We start from the raw sequence: 23235 nt of genomic DNA, 5'->3' as shown, positions 1-23235 counted from the left end.
AATTCTTATGTTATTCCTCTTCATGTTATCCAACATGAATCTTAGGCCTTCTTCTGATTTTTTTATCCTTTTTTGTATTTGTTCTTCTATCTTAGTAGTGTTGAGAGATTTATCTTCTAGCTCACTAGTTCTAGCAACTATCTCTTCAATTCTATTCTTTTGCCCTTTCAATGTATTGCCCATTTCTGATATTCTATTATTAATCATTTGCACCTCTTTCTGTAGGTTTTGCATTGCTTCCAGTGCTCTATCTTATTTGATTGTTCCTGTAGCACTTTCCTTACTTCTTCCTTATTTTTCTCAACTGCATTGTATAGTGTTTTGATACCGTTTATAATCATTTTTAGGAATTCCTCCTCAGGCGTTTCCAAAGGCTGCCCATCTTCTAGTATGGAGTGTAGGTCTACTTCCAGCTCATTTGCCTTAGTCACTTTATCTCATTTCTGGACATGTGCAGATATGGTCATCTGCTTCTGTTTTTTGGGCATCTTCAGGGGTTATCTATGGACTTAATACTTAGATGGGTATGTATTTTGGTATTTTTTATGCTTTCTGAATGCCTCCAGGTAGATGTGATCAGGGAGTGGGCTTCCCCTTTCACTCTTCTTCCTGAGAAGTTTCAAGATACCACGGTTGGTTGTTTTGACGTAACTTAGGATTTAATTTTCGGCCTATTTCATTTTTTGTCTGCTTGTCCCACTCCACAATCCCCATTCAGGCCTTTTTTCTAGTTGGAAACAGTTCAGGGTCAGCTGTGGCCGTTTGGTTTTAATTGGAAACTGTCTCTTTAAATTTCGAGGAGATCTGTGCTCATGCATAGTAGAACCCTCCGATGGTGGGGCTGGGGTGCCCACTAGCTCAGGAACCCCTATAGTCACCAGAATGGAGGTGCACAGATAGCAAGGGACCAGTGAATAGATACCAAAAGAAAAAAATGTCCACACCTTTATCTCAGCGGTTCTGCCAGGTGTCTGTGGCCGCTCTGATTCTTCCCCCTCACAGTCTCACCCAAGATGGCGGCTCCTGGAGCAGCCTAGCATCCCGGACTAGAAAGCAATAGATTTCTTGCTTCTGCCACAAATTCCCCCAGCTGTAAACCTTCCAACCTTCTAAATATTCCTTTATGTGTGATTCAGAGTTCTGGGATCAGCCCCTGAGCCTGCTTGGTCAGGTATTCTGTGTTGTTGTTGGCAGAGCTCCTTTACTACACTTCCACCCGATCCGCCATCTTGTTTGTTCTCTCGACGCGTATGTTTTTAGTGGACAATTTTGGTTATATATTCCTAGAGTTACTTTTCTAAGGAAGATGACATTCTACAACTATTGCTTTTTTTCGTAGGTGCTGTCAAGTCAGTTGTGACTCATAGTGACCCTATGCACAACAGAACAAAGCACTGCCCAGTCATGCTATATCCTAACAATTTTATGTTTGAACCAATTATTGCTGCCACTGTGTCACTCCGTCTTGTTGAGTGTCTTCTTTTTCTTTGGCCTTCCACTTTTCCAAGCATGATGTCCTTCTCTGGGGATTAATCCCTTCTGACAACATGTCCAAAATACAAGAGGTGTGATGTCTTGCCATCCTCACTTCTAAGGAGCACACTCTGGTTGTACTTCTTCCAAGACTGATTTGTGTGTTCTTCAGGCAGGCAACAGTGTTACCAGTGTTCTTCACAAACACCACAATTCAAATGCATTGATACTTCTACAGTCTTCCTTATTCATTGTTCAACCTTCACATGCATATGAAGTAATTGAAAATACCATGGCTTGGATCAGGCACTCCTTAGTCCTCTTTAAAAAAACACTTTAAAGAGGTCTTTTGCAACAGGTTTACCTAATGCAATATGTCATTTGATTTCTTTACTACTGCTTCCATGAGTGCTGAAGTCTTTGACAACTTCAGACTTCCTTTATCATGCTGTTATATATATATCAGTTGTGAAGATTTTTGCTTTCTTTACATTGAGGTGTAATCCACACTGAAGGCTTTAGTCTTTTATCTTCATTAGTATTTCAAGACCTCTTCGCTTCCAGCCGATGGTTGTGTCATTAGCACATTGCAGGTTGTCATTAAGTGCCACCAATCCTGATGCCATGTTCTATTTCATATGACACAGTTTCTCAGATTATTTCCTCACCATACAGATGGAATAAGTGTAGGGAAAGGATACAACCCTGGCACACACCATTCCTGATTTTGAACCATTCAGTATACCCTTTTCAGTTCAATCAACTGTTTGCTGGTCTATGTACAGGTTCCTCATGAGCACAATGAAGTGTTCTGGAATACCTATTCTTTGCAATATTATCTTTAGTTTGTTATGATCCACACAGTTGAATGCCTTTGCATAGTCAATAAAGCACAAGTAAATATCTTTTCTGGTATTTTTGATTTTTTAAAAAAGCTTTTATTGTGAATTGAGTGATAGCTTACAGGGCAGATCATCAGTTTTACATTCAACCAATCCTATTTTGTTTCATTGTAATGATTACAATCCCCTCCATTCACCACCGGTCAACAGTATTTACCTCTATTCTCCTTTTTTTTTTTTTTTTTTTAAATGTACTGTAAATATATATTCATTTAAATGGCCAAAGGGCAAATTTTACAAGCCAGCCTCCTGCCCACCACGATACAACTTTTCTCATTCCATGGGTCTAGAGTCCTCAGCTGCTTTCTCTCTCTCTGTCTCTCTATGCCATTGCCTGAGTTTCCATCTCTTTTCTGGTTAGGATCCCACGCTCCGCTCAAAGCTCTTCCCTCTCAGTGGTCCTAGGGTCCTCTGTTCCTGAAATGAAAGATTCACTACTACTCCCTTTTTGTTTCACATCTTCTATCTTTACAGTTGTGACAGTCGCAATTAGTGATGATATTAATTACTCATTATTAAAAATATCTTAACCCTATACTCCCCCATCCCAGTCTGGAAAAGAGGAAAACTATTCAGTGGGAATTCTACCTTACCTCCCTCGCTCTGAAACTAAGCAAACTCTTGAAAGCTCGTAAGCCCGTCACTTCATGCCTTTACAGCCCCCCATTTTTGATAACTAATGTCTAAGTTGCCTGTTCGTATGTACTGAGGAGGCAAGCTTGATCCTTAATATCCTTGATCCTTGAATCCTTCTCTTTACATTGGAATTTTGAGCAACTACATCCATAAGCAGAAGTCTTGGTGTGGTGCTGTGGGTTAATGGTGCTGGAATGCAAGGCCGGTTTGAACCACAAGGTTGGTAGTTCAAGCTCACCAGCTGCTCCTCAGAACCCCTTTACAGGGTTGCTATGATTTGGAATCAACTCGAGGGCACTTAACAAAAACACATCCATAAACAAAGGTCCAGAACATCAAATTGTAGCAATTTACACTTGCTTCCTGTATCAAACTTCTTCCACTTCCGCTAGTCAAAGGTAAGTCAGATGGGTACTGCATGTAAGTTTGGGCGTTCTTAAAGGCTTCCCCGCACTTCAGACCAGCTGGCCACTTGCCCCCAGCTCTTGCCCCCAGTGGCTAGGTCAGTGTCCATTGGCTTGAGAGTTCCCAAGTCTCCCTCAGCTTCAGACCAGTAAGTCCTTCCTCTTTTCTGTCTCATCTCAAGGTCGACGGGTGTCTATGGAACATGGTCAAACTCAGCTCAAATCTTCATTGCTACTTCTGTTATTTTTTGCTTTTACTCAAGGTCCATCTGATGCCAGTAAATGGTATCCTACCATTCTATGTCCTCTTCTGAATCTGGCTTGAATTTCTGGAAGCTTGCTGGCCATGTATTGCTGCACCTGTTTTTGAATTAACTTTAAGTAAAATTTTAGTTGCATATTAATGATATTGTTTGATGATTTCTGCATTCTCTTGGGTCACCTTCCATTCTTTTGGACACAAATAATGGATCTCTTTTAGTCAGTTAACCTTGTTTTTTGCCAATGCCTTCAGCACAGCTTGGACTTTTTCCTTCTGTACCATCAATTCTTGATTATATGCTACCAATTCTTTTTTGTATAATTATAATGTATTCCTTCCATCTTCTTTTAATGCCTCTTGCATCATTCAATATTTTATCCATTTTGCTGTTGTTCTGACTCATAGTGACCCTGCATAGCGTTTCTGAAAGTGGCTTGTGGGTTTGAAACTGGTGGCTTTGTGGTTACATGTCCAGTGCTTATTTTACGGCACCACATTTGGGCTAATTTTGCATGTTGTTGTTGTTACGTGCCGTCAAGTCAGTTGCAACCCTGTATAGGGTTTCTGAGGAACAGCTGGTGAGCTTGAACCACCGACCTTGCAGTTCAAACTGCTTTGCAGTTTGGCACATTAACCCATAATGCCACACCAGGACTCCCATTTTGCCCATAGAATCAATCCTTCAGTTTTGGAAGTTGAGATTTCAGTAACTTTCAGAGTCTTTTGTGATACCCATTTTAGTCTCTCCGGCCCCACCCCTTTCCTTTTAGAAACATTTTGCTTTGTTCATGTGTGATATTCTTGATGTAATCCCGCAGTGTCTAATTAGTGTCTAATGCATGAAATTTGTTCTTGAGTTGGTCTCTAAACTCAGGTGAGGTATATTCAAGATTTTATTTTGCCTTTCATGGACTTGTCTTAATTTTCTTCATCTTCAACCTAACTTGCATATGAGCAATTGGTGGTCTGTTCCACAGTCGGCCCTTGGCCTTGTTTTGGCTGATTATTTGGAACTTTCCCACTGTCTCTTCCACAGGTGTAGTCAATTTGATTCTTGTGTATTGCATCTTTGTTGTTGAAAAAAGGTATTTGAAATGAAGAAGTCATTGGTCTTAAAAAAAATTAAGTCATGTGATCTCCATCATTGTTTCTATCACCAAGGCCATAATTTCTGACTATTCATCCTTCCTCTTTGTTTCCAACTTTCACATTCTAGTTATAAGTAATTATCAATGCATTGTGGTCAGATCAATTTCAGACTGAAGAAGTTGATAGTAATCATTAATTTCATCATCACTGGCTTTAGTGGTTTCTTCGTAAATTTGAATAATAGTGATATTAATTGGTCTTTCTTGCAAGCATTTGGATATTGTCCCATCACAGACAGCATTGCACTTCCAAGACAGATCTTGAAATGCTCTTTTTTTTTTTTTTTTTAATGTTTTATTGTGAATTATGTGATAGTTTACATGGTAGAACATTAGTTTTACATTCATCCTATCATATATCATTTCATTGCTATGGTTACAGTCCCCTCCATGCATCATCAGCCAACTACAAGCCTGCCCCCCGGTCGTCAGCACACAACCCCTCTCCCTCTCTGTGTCTAAAGTCCCCAACTGCTCCATCTCTCCATGCCATGGTCTCTGCCTCCATCTCAGGCATCACTGCTTCTCTGGGTAGGGTCCCGCTCACCGCTCTTCTCCCTCGATGGTCCCAGGGACCTCCGCTTCTAGGCTGAAAAGTTAATCACTCCCCTCCTTGCTATACAAAACGTCTACCTTTACATTTCCATCTCTCACAAGCAGTCCTGATAACAATTACTCACTATTGTATCATAAGAGACCCATTCGCATTTCATTTCATCAGCCCCCCCACCTAGACAGATTATATACTACTCAGTGGAGATTCTACCTTCCTTCACGGCCTCTGAATCTAGGTTCCCTCTTGAAAGCATGTAACCAAGTCACTTCTAGCCTTTGTAGGCACACCACCCCCCACCACCCCCGCCATTTTTGGTAGCCAATGTCCAAGATGTCCATCCCTGTTTACTCTGTATGGAAGGGGTGCGAATGATCCTTGCTGTAAGGATTTGTTCCCTCTTTTGAGCTACTGCATCCATAGGTGTAGGTCAAGTTCATCAAATTGTATCAGATTACTCTTTTTTTTCCCTCTTCTTTCTTCTTCTGGTTGAGCTCTGATCATCCAGTCATTGAAGCCAGGTCAAGTGGGTATTATCTACAAGTGTGGGTTTTCTTGTGCATTTGCCCTTTCTTCTTATCAGCTGGTCGCTTCACTCTCCACTCTAGTGCTCTGTGGCTCTGTCACTGATTCTGGGCCCAAGAGTACCCAGGTCTTGCTACACTGCTGGCCAACCAGGTCTCCACCCGGGTTCACAGGATTTGTTGTAAGGCTTAGCTTGCAGCTTCATTGCTGTTTTTCCCTCATTTCCCCTTTTTAATGACAAGTATGGTCACTAATCAGAGCTTGAGTTCCCATTGAGTCTTAGTCTTGAAAGGGGGTTTACACTGAGGGGACCCAACCACTTGCCTTGATGTTTCCTGGGAAAGCAACTTTATTGTTCAGTTGGTCTGCTTATGTTGTTTTATATTTTTCCTGTATGTCTTGAAATGCTCTTTTTGATGATGAATGTGATGCCATTCCTTTTCAGTTTGTCGTTCCTGGCAATATTAAAAACAGACAATACCAGTCCATTTCAGCTTACTAATGCTAAAGATAGTGATCTTTATGAGTGTTGCTTCATTTTTGACTACTTAATTTCCTGTAGTCAAACTACAAACATTCCGTATTTTGATTACTAATGGATGTTTGCAGCTATTTCTTCTCATTTTGAGTTGTGTCCCATCAGCAAATGAAGGTCCCAAAGTTTTGCTCCATTCGTTTCATTATGGTCATCTCTACTTTGAAGAGTCAGCTCTTCCCTAGTTGTATTTTGAGTGCCTTCCAACATGAAGGACTCATTCTGACTATTCAGAAGTGGTCTGCCTCTCCTTCCTAGTCTCAGTATGGAGGTGCCACTGAAACCTTGGGTGACCCTGTTGGTATTTAAAATATCGGTGACATAGCTGCCTGCATCACAACAACACATAAGGTACCACAGTATGACAAACTGACATAGAATGGTGGATTCTACAACTAGGTAGAAGAATATAAAAACATCATTATAAGGGGCCAGACTAAAATGTAGACTTGTACCAATAGGGGAAAGGTTCTGACTAAGCTAATTTAAAATAATCTTTTCATTAAATAAATAAATACATTTTATACATATATATATACACACACACACACACACACACACATATATTGTTTATTAGTACTGTTGAGTCAGTTCTGACCCATAGTGACCCTGTATAGGGTTTCCAAGGAGCAGCTGATGAGCTTGAACCACTGACTTTGCAGTCAAGCGTATTAGCCCACAGTGCCACACCAGGACTGCATACTCTATGTATATATACATATATATGTATATATGTATATGTACTTACCATCGGAGTTTATAGGACTCTGTACTCTGAAATATTCTTGCTTTCTTAAGAAACAGTAGCTCTGTGGTCATTGGGTGAGAGTGACATGGATTGTAATCTTGAACCTCAGACTCTATAGGGACTTGGCTTAAATTTCTTCCTCCCTCTTCTTTTCTTTGCATTTTATGCTAATTATTTTTTATAGTATACGTAGTCTTCCTCTTTCCCACTTTCAGTAAAAAGAAAACTTTTTGAAAGATAACTTGCTTAAACTTAACGTGAATACTTTGTTTTTTCTATTTGCAAGGGACATCAAAAGTAAAAATGTGCTTTTGAAAAGCAATCTGACAGCTTGCATTGCTGACTTTGGGTTGGCGTTAAAGTTTGAGGCTGGCAAGTCTGCAGGTGATACCCATGGACAGGTAAGAAAAATAATTATGAAGTGTGAGAAAAAATCAGCTTGTTCCTCATTTTCTTAGAATTGTATGCCAGGAACAAATTGGTCTAAAATTGTAGCTAGTTATTTAATCAGTATCTACTATAAAATGACTTTCTTAAGTATTTTACTTCAAGCAATTTATAAAGTAACCTAGACAAATGACCTGGGATTCTGCTTTTAAAACAAAGCAGAGCATCCTCTTACCCCTCTTAATAGACCTAGTGCTTGTTCAGCCTTAGTATTAACTCAGTAGTTCCAGGTAAATTAATTATCTCCCCATCCTAAGAGAAATGTAAGAATAATCAATCCTCATTCTTGCTACACTATATTAAGACCCCATCCCCTGCCCATTTTTTCCTAGACAACAATGATAGTTTCTAGATTTTTGCACTTTATTGTTTTAATCAACTTCATGACTTTTCTCTTTTTTTTTTTTTTTTTTGAAAGCTCCGAGTGAGCTACATAACTCTAGGCAAAAGCTGTACAAAGCTGTACAAAGTAATGGACACCTAGTACCTATAGGGAGACCAAAGTAGAAAAGAACATTCCCCACACTTTAATAGACATCTATAGGAAGGCCAAAGCAGAAAGAAACATTCCCCACACATTGTATTCTCAGCCACTGTGAAGCTAGGCAATGTGTTATCACTCCTACTAGATCCCTTTGTAATTAAGAAAACCAGTTTGACTGGTTACACAGCCTTAAGGATTCAGTCTTTGGCTTTCTTATTTCTTCATCTTTTAAATGGTGCTGGTGTGGCACTGTAGGATCAGCACTGGAGTGAGAACCACAAGGTTAAACCACCAACTGCTCCTTGGATACCCTATACAGGGTCACTTGAGTTGGAACCACCTTAGGGTGCTTACGGACAATAACAACACTTATTTGGTCAGCTTATTCTCAGCTTTCATTTTTTCAGTGTATCCTATTGAGCCTAAAAAGCACAGTTATTACCAACAAATTTTGGCAAATTTGACTAACAATTTAAGAATTTAGAGCAATGATCAGCTGGCATACAGCTGTAGAAAAGTTGCCACCAAGTAGCAGTTTTGTGGAATGTTACTGAGATAGAGATTATTTGGAAATTTTAGAGGTGAACTTTTGAGTTAATTTTGTGATTTACTATTATAAGACTAAATTTTGGCAACATTTTCTCCCATCAGCTTCTTATAACTACTCATCTGTTTTTTAGAGAAAAAGAGAAAATAGATTTGGGAGTCATTTATGCATGTTGTAACTCCCTCACAGTGGGTTATGTGATGAGGTTAAAATACTCAGTTTTTAAAACACCAAAGCAGGAATTCCTTGACTTTAGTTTTACAGACCAGATAATTTCAGAATGTTTGGTGGGACTTGCATGCTATGGTACTTTTTATGTCTTGCAAGGAAAGAACATTGAGGGAATGATGCAGATCATATTTACTATTATCAGTTTATAAAAGCAGACATTTTTACACAAAAAGGAAGATAAGCCATAATTTCATAATAAAAAAATACTTCAGCAGGAATAAATTTAGCTTTAGGAGAATTGGGAAACTTTTGGGAAACCTTCATGTATGGTGCAATTAACAATAATTATTATTAAGTACCAACAAAGCACAGTTGTTTTTCTTGTAGTGTTCTCTGCAGTAAATGCATTAACAACTCAAACTTTTGGACTTTAGTCATCTGTACTTTTATAAACCATCTCTGTTACATGTATATGAAGAAGCTTCAAAAAAATGGATTTTTTTTTTCATGAAATTTTTGAAATATTTCATGAAATATTTGCAGACAATGGTTCAGCTTCTAGTCTAGGGTGGAGTTAACAGTCACTTAGGGAAGCCCCTCTTTGAAAATACCAATACTGGGCCCTCCCTAGATCTATTAAACTCAAGTATATGTGGTTGGCCCAACTGTCTACTCAGTATTTCATCAGCGTTTATATATGATGTTGTCAGGCACCAATCAGAGCTAGCTTGCTGTTGTTAACTGCTATCAAATTGGTTCCAACTCATAGACACTGAATAGGGTTTCCCTGGCACAACTGGTGGGTTTGAACCGCTGACCTTGTGGTTAACAGTCTGTTGCTTATTCTACAGTGGCACACCATGACTCTAGTACCAGGAAGTTCCAAAATGTTAGGATTGGGTATTGGTAAAGGACTCCAAAACTGAAGAACTCATGAATAAATAAATATATATTTTAAAGTGTTTGCATCTTGTACTTAGCTATTACTTTTTAAATGTTTATAAAATGTACCCAGAAAGGATCTTACTTACTGCTGTGTTCCTGTTTTCACTGGGCAGTATTTGTGGAGACTTTTCTGTATCAGTATACAAGATCTGTCTACCTCATGTGTTCAGAGCTGCCTAGTACCGTATTTGATTAAGCGGTCTCTCCTTATGGACACTTTGGTTTGGTGGTTGCACTATTTGCAATGGAATTAATAATCTGCTTCTCTCCACAATCTGATAGTTGTAATGTAGTTACCTATATGATATTAGAGCACATTTTGTTTTCTTTGATTCTTTTTTATAAGATCATAAAATGTTAGTTCTTACAGTTAATGAGTGCTGCTTACTTTCAACATTTTTTTTAGGTTGGTACCCGGAGGTATATGGCTCCTGAGGTACTGGAGGGTGCTATAAACTTCCAGAGGGATGCATTTTTGAGGATAGACATGTACGCCGTGGGATTAGTCCTGTGGGAGCTGGCTTCTCGCTGCACTGCTGCAGATGGTAAGGGAAAAATACCTTTAAAAAGATAATTATGCCTACTACACATTTATGGAAAAGGAATGGCTATGCTCAAAATAAAGGTAAGATTTAAAAGTATTAATTGTGGGGATTTTTTTTTTTTTTAATAGACTCTAGGATGTTGTGTAGTGCTATAGGCTAAGCACTGTACTGCTAATCACAGTTCATGCCCGCCAACTTCTCCATGGAAACCCTATACAGGGTCGCTATGAATTGGAACCGACTTGATGGCACTTAACGACAACAGCAACAATAGGCTGTTGTAGCTTAAAGTGAATTCAGGAGGTAGGGGAGCATAGGCTGGGGCAGGAGAGGGAAGGACCCTTCCTTTATCATTGCCAGAGAACTCCACAGATCACATTAGCTTATTTCCTAAAACAACTTTGGAAGTAATAATTATCTCAATTTTACACATGAGGAAATTTAAGACTCAGATTAAGAAAGTAACTTGCCTTTTAAATAATAGCCTTAAACTATAAAGCCCTAGATTTACAGCTGAGTTACATGTGGGAAGAGGACTTTTGTGGTTAAGGTCATATGAGCCCCCGGGTTCTAAAGTCCACTGTTGTGAGGGTGTGTGATGGGAAAGGTGGGAGGACTTGGACTGACGCCAGCTGCTCAGGCTTTGCTCAGCACTAGGGGATGCTCTGGTAGCGTAGTGGTTACGAATCGGGCTGTGTACCTTAAGGTCAGCAGTTCGAAACTACCAGCCGCTCCGCGGGAGAAAGATGAGGCTTTCTTTCTACTCCCGTAAAGATTTACACCCTGTACAGGGTCGCTATGGGTCGGAACCGACTCGATGGCACTTAACAACAACATAACAAGGGGATGCTAGCATAGTCCTACCCAATCAGACTGAGCTGTGCCTGTCCACCAACAGCTGTCCCCGTTTGCAGATGTTGTTGTTAAGTGGTGTCAGTTCTGACTCATAGTGACCCTGTATAGGGTTGCCAAGAAATGGCTGATGAGTTTGAATCTGTGACCTGTGGTTTAAATGGGTATTGTGGTCCAGTCCTTATCCTACAGTGCCACACCAGGATGCCACAGGTGAAATTCTGCCTCCTTAAAACTTTGAAGGAGGAGCCCTGGTGTTGCAGTGGGTTAAGCACCCAGCTTCTAAAACAAAAAGGTCATTGACTCAAACCTAGCAGTCACTTGATGGGAGAAAAATGAAGCAGTCTGCTTCCAAATAGCTTGATAAACCTTATGGAGTAATTCTACCATGTTCTGTAGGGTCACTATGAGTTGAAATCTACTTGTTAGTGGGTTTGGTTTCCTTAAAAGCTTTGAGGTCTGAACTGATGCAGACATTATTTGTTTGCATTAGTTAAAGGTACCTGCTTTTGTTCTTGCTATTCAAGTTCTCTAAATATTGCCTTTTTAGGGAGTGGGGCCAAGTAAACTTGCATCTCCTGGTTTGGCACACCAGTGTGTGCCAGGTGCTCAGACATTAGCGTTCCCTTGTAAGGTCTCTGCTCTCCAAATATATTGTACTTTTTTTGGATGTGAGAATGTAAGGCCAACTCCCTGATTGCTAAACTCTCAAAACGAATGTAAATTAACTTGATCTGGTTTTTTATATTAACTAATAATTGCCTAGAAGCTTCCTGCGGATTGTCAAAGATCTATAGAAGAAATTGTGTTGAAATTTCGAAAATCTGTCACCAACTTAATCTGTGTTAATAAAAATACTTTATTTACTATGAGTACTGCAGTAGTCTCTCAGGATAGGACTGAACACCTCTGGAATATGAAATTAGATGTAGGCTACTATACTTGTAAATGGAACTTAGTAGAACTCAGGAATGGACAGTTAATTCATTATTCCAGGATTGGGGGTCTGCTGTGGAATTCAATCCAGAATTTAAGAAAGGTTGAAGCAATTTGAAGATGATTTTAGCTTGAAGTCTATAGGAAGAAAAGTAAGCTGCTCAATGTTTTTTAGCTAAAAATGGGAGCGGAAGTACATTTTTGTGTGTGCATTTATGGAAGCAGAACTAGGTCAGGTGGCAGATGTTATAGGAAAATATATTTCATAAGAACTTTCTTCATATCAACGCTCCAAAGCCAGTTCTCCATTGGATTAGGTGTGGACACGAGTGGACATAAAGCCTTGCTCTGTGTCCTTAAGTAGTTTAGCATATAGTTAAGTTTATTGAATATATTCCGGATATTAACTCTAAAGTAGATGTGGTCTAGTTCAGTGCCCAGTACATAGTGGACATTCAGTAAAAGGTTTTGGATAACTGTCAACATGAATGTAAAGGAATGTTAGGAGCTCAGAGGAGTGAGAAGTGACTTGATTGTGAGAAAGTGGGATGATAGGGAACTTTCGAGGAAGAGGAAGAAGGATGGATGTGCGTTGACATGTCTTCAGTGCTTGTGTGCACCATTACGTATACTGAGTTGCAGAACCAGGTCATTGAAGCCAGATCATTCTGAGAGAAGCGGGGGGACAGTGTGAATAACATTGCTAAAGGAGGTGCTTTAAAATTTGTTGCTGGCTAAATGATTGATTCTGAAACTTTAATGTGCACACTCAAACTTTGGAAATCTTATTAAAATGCAGATTGTGATTCACTAGCACTTGGGGTGGGGTCTGAGATTCTGCTCGTCTTAAAAACTCCCAGTTGATGCCAATGTTGCTGCACTACAGGTCAAACTTGGAGTAGCATGGATTGAATAGAACCTAAAACTGTCACTATTCTAAGTCACTGAATGTGTCCAAGCAGGTACTGGACTGACTGGTCTTTTGACATTTGGAAAGGATTGTATTAGGTGGCGTCTTTCTGATACACTGCTTATAATTTTCATTCTGTCCAGGATGATTTTATTCCTTTCAAGGGCTTGAACAGGGTTTGTCTATGTATGTATCTATGTGGCCATTAAACTTGCTCATGAGTGATCTGTTTCTGTCAGTGGGAGACAGTACAGTGATTAAATGCATAGATTTAAAAATTATTCAGAGACATGGGTTCAGATTCCTATTCTACCATTTAATAACTATGTGCTCTTATGCAAACTTTGTAACCTTTCTGAGTTGCTTATTTGGAAAGTGATGCCACCTTCCCATCTGTGAAGATAAAATGGAAGTAAATAATATACTTGAGAAGTATTAGCTGTTATTAATGTCTAGATGTATTTTCATATATACCTGAAATACTAAATCTTGTTTGTGAAGGCACAATTCTGACTTGATGGGAAGCCTGGATACATAGAGTATGTTTGTGATTTTAAGACAGTATGTATTTTTGGCAACTCTTTTGTGGGCAGAGAGTAGGTGTGATTCAGATGTGTTAACTCCTCCTCTGGGCTTTAAGTCTGGGGTTACAGGGAGCGTGGAATAAAGAGGTTATGAGAGTGAACCCAAAGTCTTCAGAGAAGAAGCACTGCTGTTAACATTTTGATATGAATTACAAGAAGAAACTATAAAAGGTGTGTGATTTCCTTGATTTGCAAATGTCTGCTCCTCTTAAAGGTGGAGAGAGAATGAGAAAGCTTCCTACAGTCCTTATGAGATGATGATGCAGTAGATGAGAAAGTTCCTTTCACAGTCCTCATTGTGGTGGCATGAAAATGACTCACTTTTGTTAATAACTGTAAATTAAGTTAGTTATCCTGTGGTACAATAATCGTTGAGTCCATTTATCTCCTGTTATTATAACATGCAGCAGTGGGGGGAAATGGTGCAACAGTGTGTATCTTACAAAGTTTGTATCAGCTTGGAAATCAGAAAGATTTGTATTAATTTTTTTCCCTTCTTTACCATTTCAGGGCCTGTAGATGAGTATATGTTGCCATTTGAAGAGGAAATTGGCCAGCATCCATCCCTTGAAGACATGCAGGAAGTTGTTGTGCATAAGAAAAAGAGGCCTGTTTTAAGAGATTATTGGCAGAAACATGCTGTAAGTTATTTTCTCGTTTGAAATTCCAATAACACACCTTCCAGAGGATTGTTTTATTTATGTGCATTTCTCTTGGGGGGGCAGGGCGGGGAGGTGGTCTTCACACAGGATGTTTTATACTCAAGTTTTAGAAAGAATAGGCTTGGGGCTGTGTATATGGAGACCTGCCAATGGGTTATGCAACGAGCTGCTAACCACAAGGTTAGCAGTTTGAATTCATCAGTGACTCACAGAAAGATGAGGCTTTCTGCTCCCATAAAGATTTACAGCCCTGGAAACCCTACACAGGGTTGCTGTGAGTCAGGACCGACTCAATGGGATACAACCACCATACTCGAGAGATGCTGTGGTGGCACTCTAGAGTAAACACTGGGCTACTAACTTTGAGGTTGTTAGTTCAAACCCAGCAGCCATTCTATGGGAGAAAGATGAGACTTTCTGCTTCCATAAAGATTTATGGCCTTGGAAGCCCTATGCAGTGTTGCTATGAATCAGAATCACTCAATGGCAACTGTAGTTTCTTGGGGTTTATACTCAGGAAGGGAGGTCATGAAGTCATCGTAGTAGTAGGAGACGCTCCTTTCTATGGGCTTATTATCAGGAAATCTTTCCCAGGAAGAGAAACTACCCAGAACTTGCTATGTGTTGCCCTTTAAAAGCTTGTTATATAGTCCCACTGCCACGAGTCACATAGGAACCCTCCCTATACAGGGTTTCCAGGACTGTGAATCTTTTTTATGGGAACAGCTGGTGGGTTTAAACCATTGACCTTTTGGTTAGCAGCCCAGTGCCTAACAGCAGCAGCAGGACTATGTTATTACACATTGCTGTTATTAAGTGCAGTTGACCTGGTTCCCACTCATAGTGGCCCTGCTTAGGGCTTCCAGTGCTGTGTTTGCAGGGGCCTCATCTTTCTCTTGTCTGTTTTACAGTAAGCATCCAGTATTATTCTGTGGTTGAGTCTTTTGCTTTAAGCTAGAAACAAAGCAAAGGATAGTGAAGTGTTATACTGGTCATTTGGTCTAGATAGAATTACAATCCATGGACAAACCATGTAGAGAATCTTCAAGGATGGCTGTCTCATCTTGTGTTTAATTGCAAGCTAGAAAAACTGATATAAACTAAGAATCAATGGTAGATTTCCCATCAGCCTTCAGGTTTGAGTCCAGTTCCAGAGTTAGCTTTGAAATTACCTGGTTTGTGAACATTTTTAAAATTGAAAAATGTATTTTCTGATGTAAATCTTCAGTGTTAACAACAAACACTTGTTTTCCCTCCTGAGTGCTTTTCTTCATGCTCCTTCCTGTACACAGATGTTAAATGAAAAAATGGTTATGAGTAATAACAGACATGGAAAATGTCCGTTGACTCACTAATGTAGTCATTTCTTTATGAGAACTCTATTTGGGATAGAAAACAAAAATGGCTCTGGTGTTTGACTGCATTTCTCCTTTTAGGGAATGGCAATGCTCTGTGAAACAATAGAAGAATGTTGGGATCACGATGCAGAAGCCAGGTTATCAGCTGGATGTGTAGGAGAAAGAATTACTCAGATGCAAAGACTTACAAATATCATTACCACAGAGGACATTGTGACAGTGGTCACGATGGTGACAAATGTTGACTTTCCTCCCAAAGAATCTAGTCTATGATGGTTGGATTATCATCAGCACACACTGAGAAACAAGACTTTAAACCGGAGCTGCTAAGCTAACAAAACTGCTTAGTTTATTTTGGGTGAAATGAGTAGGATCTCTCTTGGAAATATCGGAAGACCCTCATTTAAAAAAGTGGCTCTGGGAGACTCACTGCATTGCCTACAGCACAGATGTGAAGGACATGAGACTAAAGAAAAGTTGCAAACTCTATAAAGAAACTTTTGAAAGTGTACATGAAGAATGTGGCCCGCTCCAAATCTACAAGGATTTTTTGGACCTGGCTTACCGAGCGTTTGAAAACTGACATCAAATTTCATGTCTGCCAGAAGACACTAATTCCTTAAATGAACTATTTTTTTTTAAATCACAGACTTTTCATTTCAGATTTTAAAAAGGGTAACTTGTTTTTATTGCATTTGCTGTTGTGTTTCTATAAATGACTATTGTAATGCCAATATGACACAGCTTGTGAATGTTTAGTGTGCTGCTGTTCCGTGTACATAAACAAAGTCATCAAAGTGGGGTACAGTAAAAAGGCTTCCAAGCATTACTTTAACCTCCCTCAACAAGGTATACCTCAGTTCCACGGTTGCTAAATTATGAAATTGAAAACACTAAAATTTGAATAATAAATTGATTCATGTTTTATAACAAGGTATTAAAAATTCACTGTGTTATTTAAGAAAAAAGGTAAGCTATGCTTAGTGCCAACAGTAAGTGGCTATTCGTAAAGCAATGTTTTAGTTTTTCTTGTGCTAGCTTGTAATTTAAGAAAAAAGTGTTTTGTTTTTTAATGAAACAAAAAGTGGTGTCATTTCTCCTTTCCCACGTTTTAAAGCTTCATCTTATATCCAGTTCCCACAATATCGCATACTTACCTAAGTATGTATATATATATATATATTTAGGTGTCCTATGTGTCTGGGGAATATTTTGAGATTTAAAGCATGATTTAAAATTTTTTAAGTGAGCTGTGACACTGGAAAGCTCTTCATTTTAATTTTTAAAATAGATTTTTCTTATTTATGTATGTAAAATTGTAGTGTATTTCTTTTCACCAAACAGTGTGTGGGACATTCTTTATCACTGTTTTAGGATCACCTCAGGAAGTGTCATTACCCAGAATTCCTCACTCTGCTTTGAGACTTGTAACATTATCAATCACAATACTTCTGCTTGGTGCCATCTTGTCAGAGTAATATTTGATGTCTGTGATATGTAAAGACTTATTCTAGGATAGAGGTTTCACATCTAAGCACAGATTTCAGATGTTACTGCTTTAAAACAAATCAGGGATAACAGTTAAACTTATGCAATGACATTTAGAGGTAACCAGTGTTCATGTAGACAACATAGCTGGCCTCCTCTCCAAACTGCTTATACACCTGATATTATTTTAGGTAGTTCATGCTGTATCCTTGCTAAGAAAATGGAATGGTAGGTAGGTGCCAAAGAGCTTTGCAAAACAATATTGCATTAGAATGAATATAATTGGATTCTTCCTCAAATTCACATAGACCAAAGTAAATAATTTCCTGAATTTCAAGATTACTGACCAAGAGACAGGCAGTATTATGCTACAGGTCATTTGTAAATCCATACATTAATTTTATAATTTTTTGCAAGTCACTATCAGGATTGACTTGAGGGCAATGCATTTTTTGCTTTTTTTTTGTTTTTTTAAATCAGGAGCCTCACTGTGAATGTTATCTTCAAAAGATGATTTAGCCACACAGTACACACTACATTTTACATATGATATGCACTTAATCTCTGGGAATAATAAATTATATTATTTATAATAAGACATAGGTCAAGAGACTCTAAGCAGGGAGGGAAAGAAGGGTAATAGCATTATTGTCTGTGTGCCACATACTATACAGAACTTCTTGGTCACGTGTAGTGTACTCAAGGTTTCATTATAAGACTTTCCATTTCAATGTTGAGTTCTCTATTTCAAAAAGTACTTGGCCTTTCAGTTTCTTGATTTAGGTTTGCTTCCATTTTGAAACAAATCAAGACGGGAATATATTAAGAAATACGTATACAGGAAGTATTCATCTCCTGAAGGCTAATTTCTATTTGTTATCAACATTTTTTTTAAAAAATTCAAAACAAAAGGGATATTTTGAATGTTGGACTTGTGTGAGTTCTAGAGGTAAATTTTATAAAACCAAGTATTCACAAAATGTTTTCTCTTCGTGTTAGACAATTTTTTAGAAATCCTGGGTATTGTACTTAACTCTAGGTAACCAATTTTAAAACTTGTAATCTTTTGAGAACTATGTTAATAGAAAAATACTTTTTTATAAGCAGTAAAATAAGAATGTTCCAGTGACTACCTGTCCTGATAACTAGTCTTGTTATAACTTTCTTTTGCAGGGCATTTTAGTGTTTGGTTTACAGTCAGTGCAGAGTTGGGCAAGTTAACAAAAAGTTTGAGTTAGGGATACTGGAAAAAAAAAAATCACAGAATGAGAAAAATGGTGACTTCTTTGTTTTTCCTCACGTGTCTGGTGCTCCTCATGATCAGTCTCGTATTGCCTTGCCGATACCCCTCACAACTGCTGCTCTTACACTCTTTACCTTGCTCAGATCGCCATGTGAGGATTACTTTTTATGAGCAATTGCCATAGGACTGAGGGATTAACCAGTGTTTGGCTTTATTCCAAATCTAAGCCCTGACACAGCTCTTGTATGTATTTTAGATGCTAGGAAGTTTTTAGCATGTGATGTGTGATTCTCTTGTTTGGATGTTTATTACAGGTACCTTATGAATTCCAGAACAGAGACTGTGCCTCAAAATGGCTGGTCCCATGAATTTGAAATATCTTTCGTGGGGACATTTTGAATATACAATCAGGAAAAAAAAAATTTTTTTTGGAGTTAAAATAGAATCATGTCATGAAATTTAAAAGAATCTTTCCCCTTTCCCTCACCCCTAGAGACATCTACATTTAAGAAAAATATAGGTGGTAGGGAAAACACTCTGGCCAGATGGTAGTTTAGTGATTACTGTTTTAAAAAAAATGCTTTGCCACAGATATTTTCCAGTTTCTCTTTTTTACCTTTTTTAAAAATTACTTTTTAGGAACATTTGGTATAATGTGCATATAATTATTTATCAATTTATGGGCAAAATGAAACAAGTAGCATCTTGATTGAACATCATTTACCTCAGATATCCAACCAGCAGTACGTTTTTTATGCAGTCTCAACCCATATCCTATTTGTTACCTCTCAAGATATTGGTAAGCGATTCTTTTAGCTTTACTCTGTAGTTCTTGTCAGTGTTTGGGCACAGGTTGTTGTACTACTGTCAAATCATACTTGCTATTTTTTCTGCAAGTATTTAACGAAAAGCTTAAAAAAACAAAAAACAAAACAAAAAAAACCCCCCATAAAACCCCACCTTGGATAAGTGATTGTTAAATATTGTACAAATGAAATGTATGCTATCCCCATTCCACCCCAATTAAATAAAAAATGAATATGGTATGATTTGCATATGCAGTTTTTCTTTAGCTACATGTTCTTTAAAGAAGGGAAAATTAGCCTTGTTAATTTATAGAGAGGTTGACATGTTGAGGTTTTCAATGGGGATAGTGGTGAAAAGGGGAGGTTTGTTAGCTGTACCACTTCCCTACTTTGTAGTCTGAGCTGATTGTACTGGAGTTTATGTTGGTCCTACCACATGTTGGAAGCCAAAGGCTACCTGGCATTAGTTACCTTGTGTTTTCACATGAAAATAGAGAAATGTGGCTCAGGAATACCATTTTCAAACATGTACACATCCTAAATAGATATATACTTTACAATTTGAATGGTTACTATTTGTATTCTATTATCTTGATAAGAGTATGGGGGCTCCATACTGCACTGTGAACCACAAGGTCCACAGTTCAAGCCCATCAGCCTCTCCAAAGGAGAAAGATGAGGCTTTCTGCTGCCATAAAGATTTAAGGCAACACTGTATAGGGGCTTCCCTTGGAACCAACTCAACATCTTGACTTAGGGTAACTAGTGCATCTGGGAAACTCATTTAAATATTTGTTATAAGGGTATGGTGCTGTAGGATAAGCACAGGACTACTAACTGCAAGGTGGGGGTTCAAACTCACCAGCCAATCCTTGGTAACCCTTTTCAGGGGTGCTAAGAACCAGTCACTCTATGGCACTTAACAACAAAAAGACTTTCAATGAAAATGGGATTGGAAAAGCTCGCAGTTCGTGCCAATTAATTCTCAATTGTCTTAGTGCATGCAAGAGTGAAGGACTAGACAGCATTTAGGTTATGCTGGTTTGAAAGAACCTGTGTTGATTCTGAAAAAAGTTAAGATGCAACCCTAGTGGCACTCCGCATGGAATTGCTACTGAAGAGTGACTTGTTTTCCATCGTGTGTTCTGTAAAACACTAGGTTCTTCAGGAAATCAACTGTTTTATAATCTTTATACTTGGGTATTGATCTAACTTCTGTAGCTCTACTCATGGAGGGAGATGAGGGACAGTAGCTTTTCAGTGTTATCTTAAAGCTAATAAACTTTTGCAACCCTCTAATCACTTTATTAGGTCAGGACCCTTTTATTAGGTCAGGATTTTTTAAAGGGGCAATTAATAAGCACAAAATGTGCAATACATGCTAAGTGCACGAGACTGATGGAAAGGCTTTTTTTTTTTGCAGAGACAAAGGCTACGTATGCAAAAGAAATAGTTACAACTACTTTAAATGTACTTTTATGCAAAGCAATCTTATATTCCATTCCGTATTAGACTCCTTAAAAGCCAGTTGTTTCTTATTTCTTGTTAAGTGCCATGGAGTCAGTTCCTACTCATAGTACTCTGTGTAGGGTTTCCAAGGAGCGGCTGGTGAGTTTGAACTGCCAATTTTGAAGTTCAAACTGACCTTGCAGTACAGTGGCACCACACCAGGACTCATACTTAAAAAAAATACTTGGTCAGGAACCCATTGTCTTTTAGTGGTGGCACTGGGTTGCTATCTGCAAGACTGGTGGTTCAAAACCCACCCACCGTTCTCACTGTGGGAGAAAGATGAAACTGTTTCCATAAAGATTTACAAATCTCGGAAAAACCCTAAGGAGCAGTTCTCCTGTGTCTTAACGGTTTGCTATGAATCAGAACCAACTAATTAGGTAGCAATGGGTTGAATTTGGTGTTTTTTAATCAATCATGCCCTACCTGCGCTGCTTTCTAGTCTGTAGGTGACAGTACTTAATCTCTCAGGGTCTTTGACAGAGTATAAGGCACACAAAGGTAAGGACTCTTAGGAATCTTATGCTACAAACATAATAGGAATCTAAAACCTTTAAAATGGTATGAATATTACTAAATCTATCTATAAGGTCCCTGGGTGGTGTCATAGTTTGGTGGTTGGAGCACACCCAGCAGTGTCTGTTGAACTGTTTTGGTAACGATTCTACTCAACAAACTCTAAGGAGTACTTCTACTGTGGAGTACAGAGGGCTGGCATGAATCAGAATTGACTTGATGGCAATGTTTTGTTTTTAATGAAACTTATGGATCTCTTTGTACAAGTAAATGCTTCTACACTCTGTAGGGATTTTTTTTTTTCTTTTTTTATAAAAAATAGATACAGCTCATACTACCAAACTCTTCGCATTGCTGTGGTAGTAGTTTTTCAGGAATTTCCTGAAGTGCTTGTTAAAAAAAACTAATCGATCCCTTTGGCCTAATGGTTGGGTCCAATGTGCATTTAAACTCCTACAAGGGATTTTGATGCAGATTATATTAGGTATTAGGACCCTATTCTGAGAAGTATAGCAGGGAATGTCTTAAACTCCTGGATTGTTTTCCTACATGTGAGCCATCTTTTGATTAGACTGGTCATTCCCTGAACTAGAAGACCAAGGTTGGTCTGGAATAGAATCCAAAATTTCTGTATGTACAGGTAAAAAAAAGCAACATTTTCTTCTGGGCCAAAAGATGAAATATTTCTCATTGTTTCTTTAAGTTAATTTTAAGGCTTTGGCTGCTAGCTCTTCAAATATCTCACAAAAATACTTCAAAATCATTAAATAAGCTTATGGTCCAATCCTTCATGTTATTCTTTTGAACTGTTACTTACTTAATATGTTTTGATAAATTAACCATTAGAATGACGACTCACGTAACAGTGTTTATATTCAAAGAAAGGTAAGACAGCCAAGATGCTTACAAGTGCAACAGAGAATTCCGTAAGTACAAAAATACATGTTTATAAGCATAAAATGTAGTAACATCTTTTCAAAAGACAAGAATAGCATTTTAGTTCTTTAAAGATATATGTCTGGAACTCCACCACTGAAATCACTGGTCAGTACTCATAACCAGCTTAGTGACGATGTTGCCCACTGCCTAACATCTGTAGGACAGTTGGGATATTTCTGCAGAGCATTCATAATTTGAGTATTATCCAAAAGTAGTTTCATCAGCTGGTACTCTCTCTGTGCATTTACTGGCGTTCTTTCCACGGGCTTTATTAATTCTAGCTGTTGTAAGTGTTCAAAAGCCTGAAAGATAAAATAGTTTAAAGTTTACCCTGAGAAGAGTTACAGTTTTTGTCAGTTGTGAAATACAAGCCAAATGAAACTTTTACTAGAAATCACTACAATTCTAAGACAATTCTCATCAACTTCCTAAAAAACGTTCTCTGTCTTTGCATTGCTTAATGTAACCAGAACGAACCTTATGCACAATATGGCTTTTGTTCCTATGCTCATTTTGTACCATGTTTCCTTCTAGTATTTCATATAATGAAAGACTGTCAGTCCTCTATTAAACTAAGTCCTCGTATGGTGCTGCAGGATAAGCACTGCATTGTTAACCACAAGTTCAGCGGTTCAAACCCACCAGCCACTCCTTGGAAACTACACAGGGTTGGTATGAGTCGGAAATGACTTCTAGGCACAACATAAGACTGAAGAATTGTGCTTTTTGATCGGTTACCTAGGTTACTCAAACTTGCATTTACATATTGTCTACCTTTACCCAACTTTGTAAAACTTCATAGCTTAAGCACAAGGGAAAGCAGGAAAACCCACTAGGAATACACTAGTCCTGCTCATGAAAGAAAATTACTCAGCAGTTGGTATGGGCATGGAGGACAGGGGTTAAGCTCCAGTTATTTTAAGGAGCCTAGCTGAGACTGCCACCACCTGTTATAAAGTCCACATGTCACTGTGAGATAAGCACTGGATTGTTAACTGCAAAAGGCTGGCAGTTCAGACCCACCTTATACAGATTACCTCACGCAGGGTCACTGTTTAAATTGGAACCAATTTGATGGCATTTAGCATGTGTGTGTGTATATAT

The 23235-nt window shown here is 38.5% G+C and overlaps 2 protein-coding genes across 3 annotated transcripts in view; one reads left to right on the top strand and one right to left on the bottom strand.

Moving 5' to 3' along the window:
- ACVR2A (activin A receptor, type IIA) overlaps positions 1-16552 on the top strand; it is a 141758-nt gene extending 125206 nt beyond the window's left edge. Inside the window, exons 9-12 of one of the 2 annotated variants that reach the window (XM_006834558.1) lie at positions 7473-7587; positions 10187-10325; positions 14118-14248; positions 15706-16552. In XM_006834558.1, the coding sequence (XP_006834621.1) occupies positions 7473-7587; positions 10187-10325; positions 14118-14248; positions 15706-15900 (580 nt within the window). In that variant the 3' untranslated portion in view covers positions 15901-16552. The remainder of the gene's footprint in view (positions 1-7472; positions 7588-10186; positions 10326-14117; positions 14249-15705) is intronic. The other variant, XM_006834559.1, reaches the window with a different exon arrangement.
- A 5692-nt stretch (positions 16553-22244) lies between these two features.
- ORC4 (origin recognition complex, subunit 4) overlaps positions 22245-23235 on the bottom strand; it is a 33067-nt gene continuing 32076 nt past the window's right edge. Inside the window, exon 12 of the mRNA XM_006834557.1 lies at positions 22245-22433. Within this exon, the coding sequence (XP_006834620.1) occupies positions 22245-22433 (189 nt within the window). The remainder of the gene's footprint in view (positions 22434-23235) is intronic.

Source organism: Chrysochloris asiatica, unplaced genomic scaffold (genome assembly GCF_000296735.1).
Source record: "Chrysochloris asiatica unplaced genomic scaffold, ChrAsi1.0 scaffold00012, whole genome shotgun sequence".
NCBI lineage: Eukaryota > Metazoa > Chordata > Mammalia > Afrosoricida > Chrysochloridae > Chrysochloris > Chrysochloris asiatica.
This window is presented reverse-complemented; position numbering and strand designations above follow the sequence as displayed.